The sequence below is a fragment of the Seriola dumerili genome, unplaced genomic scaffold (assembly GCF_002260705.1).
Source record: "Seriola dumerili isolate Sdu_G_001 unplaced genomic scaffold, Sdu_1.0 BDQW01000052.1, whole genome shotgun sequence".
NCBI classification, from domain to species: domain Eukaryota; kingdom Metazoa; phylum Chordata; class Actinopteri; order Carangiformes; family Carangidae; genus Seriola; species Seriola dumerili.
This window is the reverse complement of record NW_019174307.1, coordinates 13,597,540-13,605,980: the sequence shown is the minus strand read 5'-3', so window position 1 is coordinate 13,605,980 and position 8,441 is coordinate 13,597,540. Positions and strand designations below refer to the sequence as shown.

Genomic DNA, 8,441 nt, shown 5'->3' with positions numbered 1-8,441 from the left:
TGAAAGGCTGCTGAGCAGAGGAGGGATTTAATGCTTTTCAAACACACAAGCGCTCTGAGAAGCAGAACATTATGTTGAGGGGTGACCGACCTCAGCGATGGTAAATTCACTTGGGCTGTTGAGCTAGATGACCTGTTTATTTGGACTTGCAGAGCGCATGTCTCGGGCTCCTGGACCGATCAGTGAATATGCTGTACACACAGTCTGCCATGGTGGATTTTACAGCCAAAATAAGCAACAGTAACTGCCAAATAGCATTGGGAGGAGAAGCATGTCTATTTACTGCTCGCAGCAGCTTCAATTAAACAAACTGCAAAGGGAACTGGTTAAGGATTATTTTATTACTTAGCAGTTTGTACAGTTTCTACCATGGAAAAATAACATGTAACATAAGACTGTATTTACAATTCCATTTTTACAAAATGTCTTTACAAGATTTTTTGCCGGTTCAAAAGTTTGAGACTAAAACACACAAAACATACACATTCACACACATCCAAACCAAACTTTGTAATACACACATAAATAAATATAGACATTCACTGACTGTTCCACGACAAATATTTCTACAGCCAAGAACATGTACAATTCATCATTTCCACACAAGTTATAATTTCATTAATAAACATTACATATTACTCGCAATATAATTCTTTGTTAATCTGTTAATGAAATATTGCTAACATATTGAAAAGAGGTAACACAGCCATTATTTCATGCCAACAGAATGCTAACGGTTGTCATGCAAAACCATTACGAGCTTTCAATTTGAAGCAAGTAATTCATTTACAGTTCAAAAATAATCAAATGTACTACATGCAACATACTACGTGAAATATTCTGGGTTAGACAACAATGACTTTAGTTACATTATCCATCAGTATTGACTGTATGCCTAAGCGCCTCTTTAAAGGGTAACACAAAATAAATAGATGAATTTCTACTTTTCTTTCTTCATGAATAAACAATTGCTTTACATGTCTGGCATTTCCTACCATCCATGCTCAACCATCTTCGATCATGTTGCCAAAGTTATTGTGTTTCTTTAAACCATGTCCTAATTGCTTGTCATTAATCAATTGATCAAATCCAGTTGAAATGGTTAATATCTTAATCGATGCCTACAATGACAGCTGGATCACAACAATTTGAGAGGGTTTCTGCATCTTACTTTTACCCGGGAATTTCATAACGTCCTTATGATTTCACTGTACAGACCGACCCGTCCGGTGCCTTGTGTCAGTCAAGAGAGAGGGGCTAAGAAGGAAAGCTGATGTGTTGTGGAGCCTGGAGAAGATGGACCCATATTTCACGAACAGGGGGGTCAGTTCATGGTCTGGTGCGCTGTGTTTCTGTTTGGTTCCACACGTTCCTTCCCTGACAGCCTGGAGCAGAGAGCCACTGGTACGTCTCCCCATTGGGTTTGCCTCGACTATGAAACTCAGTGTCTCTCTACTGATGGCTTCTGGTGATGAGAGTGGTGCTGCCGGAGTCTGGGTCCTAGAAAACACACATTGTCAGAGACCTATCAGATACCACTTGGAAGACTGACATGTTATTAATAAATTTGATAATTTCGTATCATTGATCATTGTTTTTCTTACTTGCTGTTACTGATCGTGTTAACGACAGTGGTAAACCTGTTATCTAAGTCATAAAAACCTTTTACATCCTCTCCTTTTGCTGAGCTAATCACCCAGTGTTAAGTGTCTTTTCCATAAAAATGATGCTGATAAGACAAAATAATGTGGCAGAAGCACAGCAGCATTCCTTAAACCCTGCAGATTTCTTGGCAATGTGGGTGCAGCAGGAACAAGCTGTAAACAACACTGACATATTATCCCCTAAAAAAGTTGATACGGCAAACTTGTTAGGAAACAACTGCCCATACATCCATCAGATACAAATCAGCATTAGCTTTTATTTATGTTTTTTGGCAACATTCACTCTTCTTTTAGCTTCTTCTTTTAGCTTCCTTTTGTCTCCACCAATTCATGAGGGGAATATCTGTGTCTTTAGCTGCTAAATGCTCCAGCGTGTTCATTAGCTAGCTGGCCATACTCTGCTGGGGAGATACAACAGAGTGGATTTTTAGAGATTTTTCCTTGAAAACAAGCTGCCTCCTGCAGCTGGGAACTAATGAGTGGAGTGAGAGTGAACAACAACAGTGAGGTTGCATGCAGGGAAATCAAATCAATGAGCTGACAGAGACCAAAACAGCTCTGTGGAGCCTTTCGGTGTCCGCCATTTTACCGGGAGTTATGAGCCGCACTGTTTCCAGTTTCCAGGCAACGTGTTGATTAGTGAGCTAGATTTTGTTGTCATTGGATAAAGCCAGACTAGGTGTTTCCCCTTGATTCCAGTCTTTATGCTAAGCTAAGCTAGACTGGCTGCTGACTGTAGCCTTATATTTGTCGCTCCGACGTCAGAATGGTAGCAATCTCCTCATATAAGTCTTGGTAAGAAAGCCAATAAGCGTATTAACTAAAATGTTGAGGATAAACGGAAGACAGTATGCTGTTCACACTGAACACACACATGAAGTAGCACCAACGAGTACCACAATACTTTTTAAAAAATCTGGCAGATTATCACTTTAACCGAGCTAATTAAGGTACAACTCATAAATTCCTCAAGTCGTTTGACATGGCAACAGCTGACAGCGTCTTAGTACTCACGGTGTTGAATGACTGGTAATATGTTCGGGGTCTGGAAGGTCTTGACAGTGGCAGGACCTTCACCTCCAGTTGTTATGACCTGGACCTCCAGCCTGTAGTAGGTGGACGGCCGCAGGTTGGACACTACCAGCAAGTTATGATCCTGCCAAGAGAGGGAGGAGAGCAGCAGAAGACATGCAATCAGCTGAAATACAACAGAACGTGCCTTTGAATTTGACAGGACATGGATGTGAATTTGGCTGTCGACCAGGGGAGTATCAGCCGCATAGCTGTCTTTGCACAAGCCACAGACAAAAACAAAGACTTTGTTTTCATAAGGCTTGCCGTCTCTCTTCTTTGCTGCCAGCTTGATAAAGTGTGCGGTGGGTGGTTTTATTTATAGACGAGCTCCAGAGGCTGGGAGGTGCAGATAGGCGGAACGTGTTGTTGATGGAGAAGATTATGTCAAAGAGCGGCTTTTTCAGAGCTCTCACGGAGGATGAAAGAGGAAGACGTGAAGGCAGATGAAAAGGTAGAGGAGGAGAACTTCCAGCAGGACACAACACTTCCTCAGATCTATCCCTGTGTCTGTCTACACACCACCGCTTATCACAAGATTCATGCAAAGAGACCACAACAGACTTATCCCTAAATCACCCTCACCTCTGACAGATGCTGTGAAATGAAATGATGAAGATAGAGCATACTTTCCTGCAGCAAGGGACACTTTTCTGACTATATATGACAGAGTGCTGTCCCTGTGGTGTATGGAAACATCTTTGAAAACACATGAAAACAGCCTTCACTGCCTTTGCCTGCTATTAGGCGAGTTAAAACAGAAATGATCCTGTTTTAATGAAGAACCACTTACTGGAGGCAGGATCTGGGACTGGGAGATGATGCTGTTGGGTAAACTGTTTTGCCGACTCTCGGTGGTGATCTCAGCCCAGGTGACCTGGAAGCCTGTGATTCGCTGATGGGGAGCCACCCTGGACACACGCCACAGGAAGTTGCCGGTGATGTTTCCCTCGTTGATGGAGAAGGAAGCTGTCAGGTTCTCTGGCTTTGCCAAAACCTTTGGAAGCCCTGGTGCTGTTAGGAGAAAACTAGTGAGCTTTACAGGTGCTGGGAGGTGGGTTTTATTCTCTTTGGACATAACCAGGCTAGCTATTCCCCCATGTATTCAGTCTTTGTGCTGAGCTAAGCTAAGCAGGTGCTGGCTGTAGCTTCATATTTACCATAAAGACATAAGAGTGGTACCAACCTTCTCATCTAACTCTTGTCAAGAAAATGAAAAAGGCTATTTCCCAAAAATGTCTAACTGTTCTTTTAACAGTGTATTAATTTTATGATAATAATAATATACTACAGTGTCTGATGATTGTGTTGCTGCTAACACGGCTGCCCTTCATGTGTCAAACCACTGAATACTCACCCCCCTCCCCTGGGCAGGGGATGTGTTTGTGAGTCTTGCTCCGGATGGTAGCACAGGACGGGGTGAGGAAGGTGATGCTCTCATCCTTGGAGCGTCTCTTGGACTTCAGCATGTGAACCGTGACTTTGTACTTGCAGGAGAACAGCAGGCCCGGGAGGTTGATGTAGTTCTCCTGAGCCAAGAAACACATTATTCAGCCCTGATGACTTCGACATGTCACCCAGGTCAGCTCCCATGGAGCTTCAGAGATAATTAAATACACAGCGCCGGGGCAGATCACATTCCCACTCAGGCCTCAGGAACATGCCCCACATCATAGGACCACGGAGAACACTCACATGGTAAGGGTTAGACCACCATTCTCCAATTCAAACTGCAATATAAATGATTTTTTTTTAATAGCCCCTAAATGCAAAAACAAAGATGAACTTAATTAGGAAGCAGTAACCAAAGTGGATTCATGTGTAATTTGAAAGAAAAGACCTGTAAATCCATGTTAATGAATTCTGTGCAGTGTCTTACGCTTTACACTGACTTCAGACTTTAATTATCTATTGATCTTAACAAAAAGCGCCTCTCTCATCTCTTTTCGAGGAAACAAAAAAATCACGCTGACTAGTGGATTTAGATCTTGCATTTGTAATAAAGAGGTTCTACATTAATAGGCAGTCTCTTGAGAAAGAAGGCGCGTATATTCTCTCTGATATGAAACAGCTTTGATTAAAAGTGAATGAGGCGCTGTGCTCACATAAAAGCACAAGCCTGGAATCCTTCCCAGTGATCTATAGAAAATGGATGTATATTTCCTAGCAACCAGAGCGCCGGTCCCCAAAGAATGTGTTGATTGCCAGGCCTCTGCCATCCTGTATCAGCCTGAGCCCAAACAGTTAACCCCCAACCCCCCCCAGGCTCCCCCAACCCTTACACAGACCCTATTGCACCCTAAAAGAAAGCCCCATGCAGAAGCTTCGCTGGAGCCGTTGGAGGTGAACGATCCCCCATTCCGGGAAACATTTTTTAAAGTAAATGCATTTTATTGGCCAACACACCACATGCCTGACCACACGACTGACTCATAATATTCCAAACAACAGCCAGCGATTTGCCCGGTGCAAATCCAACACAACAGGGCTTCAGGCTAACTCAGTGGAGTTGTTTTCTTTAGAAGAGCTGTCCTTTATAAACATCGGACAAAAAGCTTAGCCACATGCTTTGCATAGCACAGAGCTGCTGATAGAGTCATACATCTGCACTATGCACTCTGTGATCCGGTCTTCAGCCGTGAGGTGGACCGCTGGAGACTAACCTGCGTGACAGATTTCTCTGGTCCTCGGGTCTCGTTGTGGCTGCAGTACTCGGGCATCCACTGGACATGATAGCGACTCACTGCGGGATCTGAAACAAGGAGGATGACAGGAGAGAATGGCAAAGACACGGCTTAGTTTTCAGATCTAATGATTTTATATATTTTTTATAAAATGTAAAAACACTCCTACTTCAACATTTTATCTATGAAAAAATATGCAAAACGTAAGATTGGATTAATTACTAGTGTCAAAATGATCAAATGAGATCAGATAGTGCATCAACAGAAAATGTATTGACGTATCTGTCCTGGTGTGTTTGGCTTACAGAAAAGAAATTTGGCCTCTTAGCGGTAGGTTGACTGATTGAAAAATAATACTGATGCGTTACTGTTGTTGGAGCAAGTCAAGGTGGAGCTAACTTCAGTTACCTCACACACTGTTTAATAGTTTTATTTTATAACAATGCATCGTATCTATGAGGTCATCGCAGCTTTTGTACTTTAAATTTTATCGTTGCAAAGTGTAGTTCAGATGAAGCAGCAAGATAAATCACAAGGTTGGCTGTTTGATCCCAAAGCTTCTCCTCCACATACCAGCGTGTCCTTGAGAAACACATGTGCACACATGTAACTCCCTTTAGACGAAGTGCATTGTGTTTCCAAATGAATTTGATGCAACTACAGTGATCAATACATGCATGTAGTGGAGTAAAAGGTTCTGCCTCTCTCCCTCTGAAATGAAGTGAGATAAAGTAGCTTTTAAAACCTTAAAACTGCACCTCAGCACAGCACATGAGTAAATCTACTTGGTTACGTTCCACCACTGAACATTAATATGATATCAAGAGACAATCTGACAGACTGAAATGATTAACTGATGTGTATCTCACAGATTACAACACTCCCTATCTGAGCAACTGGTATCACTGTTTCCATTATGGATGATCGCGATAACTTATGTCTCTGAAAATAAAAAAAGAAACTTGAAAGCGCTTCCTTCTTTATCTCTGCGTTTGCTTATTCACATGATTTTCCTGTTTCCCGAACCTTTTCCTTTTGTTTCGCTGAAGGCTCGATTCCCGAACCAAACTTCTTCTGCTTCGACTTTAAGGATTTGTATTCTCATCAGCGGAGTAGAAGCCCTGGTCATGCTGGGACATACTCTGCTCTCTTCGCTTGCAGACTGCAGCTGCAGCAGCAGCAACATTCGCTCCGTTAACGTACAGTAGCTCCACATAAGCTCATCAGCAGTGTTTGTCTGCCCATCACTCCCGTCTTATGTTACTAGATTTATTATTCATTCGACTGTGTCGCTCGGATATGTGAAATACTTCTCCGATTAATAATTGAGTTATGCTATGTTCGCCCCTTGGCGGGGGCCTGCGTTGTAGTGGGGAGATAAAAGGGGTCCTTTGAAGGCTTAGACACAGATCTGGCACTTGGAGCCCCTGAGCTCTTTGGAAGCAGAAGAGAGGAATTACAGGGAACCGGGAAATCGGGGAAAAAATAAACAAGATATGTTTAGCTGGGTCTGACGGAGAGAGGAAGTGGTATGTAAAACAAGAAATAGGACATGGAAATCAGGTAAAGAACAGGACCTCAGCAATGTTCGATAAATCATGACTGGAAGCGAGCCTCAGAAGTACCGCCACCGCTAAACTGCTGTCTATTGTCTGGGTGTTGGGCAGACAGCGATATATTATCTGAGCTGGTGTGCAGTAAGGTTCGCTTTCTTCTGCTGGAGACAACCCAGAGGACGGGCTGCTTTGGATCACAGAGACAATGAGTGAGAGTTTAATCGTGGTTCAGTTACCCTGTCCCTTTTCTCTGACACACAAAGCAGACGTCCAGAGAGTCCGGGCCATCTGTACGTGTGTATGTTTACAGTGGTGGAACGCAGGTTGTCAGAGTCAAAGCCTGGGGTCATCCCTCACACTAATGAGTGGCGATGACACGCACACCGCAGACCAGCACCGCAAACAAGAGACAGAAAAAGAAGCTGGACCGGGGATTAACTCTGCTCTGCAACACTGTGATTCCCAAGCTGTGCTCGACCCCCGTCAGCATCACTCAGCTCTCTGAGTCCAGGCCAACCTTGCAAACAGCTCTGGGCCAACTCTATCTTCCCCCTCGCTCTCCCTCACTCTGATTCAGCAGTTGGTGTCTCACCAGGCCTCTCCTTCAGCCAGGGTTTGCATTCTTGACTCTAAGATGTGGAGTTTGGCTTGGGCGATGACATATATTAGTAACATAACATAGACCAGTGAATGGGACTTGACAGGTTACCCTGAGAGCATGGCTTTCAAGGTTTCCATATTTCCACTCCGGTATTAACAGAAGGGTTGGGGAATGGACACCGCTGGGACAGGCATTCCTATAGGCTTTAACCCCTTGCGGTGCCGCAACCCACGGCCGTTTCTGTTCTCTATGACATCAGGTCTTGTAAAACAAAATGGGCTGCTTCGACGCTAATGCAAGGGCGAGGATCTATTAAATACAGCTGTCAATAAATCCCATTGCACGGCTCCGGCTCTGTGTGTTTATTGTTCTTTACTGAACGGTGGCTCCGCTCTACCAGCGCATGTGCAGCTTTTTACCAATTTGCCCAGAAGTCACATTCCCAGCTCTCACAAAGACACATTCTTTCATTTATTACATTTACACCATTTGATACCACATTTATAAAAAGGAATCTTCCATTGTTTGCGTAACTAAAACTCAGCCATAACACTTTATTATGGTTTACATGTGTCATAGTGATTGATGGGCATAATGAGGTGCTAATTAGATTCTAACAAAGCTATAAATCAATACAGAGCGCATACCTCCCCGGTTCTTCCAGTAGACACGGACCTGCAGCTGGCCATCCTGGTAGAAGGGTGTGCCTACCTCCAGAGGGCCAGAAGGGCGTTTGGCCAGGGTTGAACCAAGAGGGGATATCTCCTCCTTCTTTGACTTGAGCACCGATTTTACTGGGAAGAGAAAGGAGAAATGTTTGCTGCTGTAGCTAAGACACAGCAGCGACTGTGTTGTGGCAAACTCT

General features: G+C 43.6%; 1 protein-coding gene across 1 annotated transcript in view; it reads right to left on the bottom strand.

Moving 5' to 3' along the window:
• Positions 1–352: 352 nt before the first annotated feature.
• The window catches only part of LOC111218410 (anosmin-1-like), a 40,171-nt gene continuing 32,082 nt past the window's right edge, over positions 353–8,441 (bottom strand). Inside the window, exons 9-14 of the mRNA XM_022740707.1 lie at positions 8,224–8,370; positions 5,399–5,487; positions 4,093–4,264; positions 3,529–3,749; positions 2,679–2,820; positions 353–1,500 (exon numbers count right to left, since the gene is read on the bottom strand). Coding sequence (XP_022596428.1) covers positions 1,442–1,500; positions 2,679–2,820; positions 3,529–3,749; positions 4,093–4,264; positions 5,399–5,487; positions 8,224–8,370 — 830 coding nt within the window. The 3' untranslated portion in view covers positions 353–1,441. The remainder of the gene's footprint in view (positions 1,501–2,678; positions 2,821–3,528; positions 3,750–4,092; positions 4,265–5,398; positions 5,488–8,223; positions 8,371–8,441) is intronic.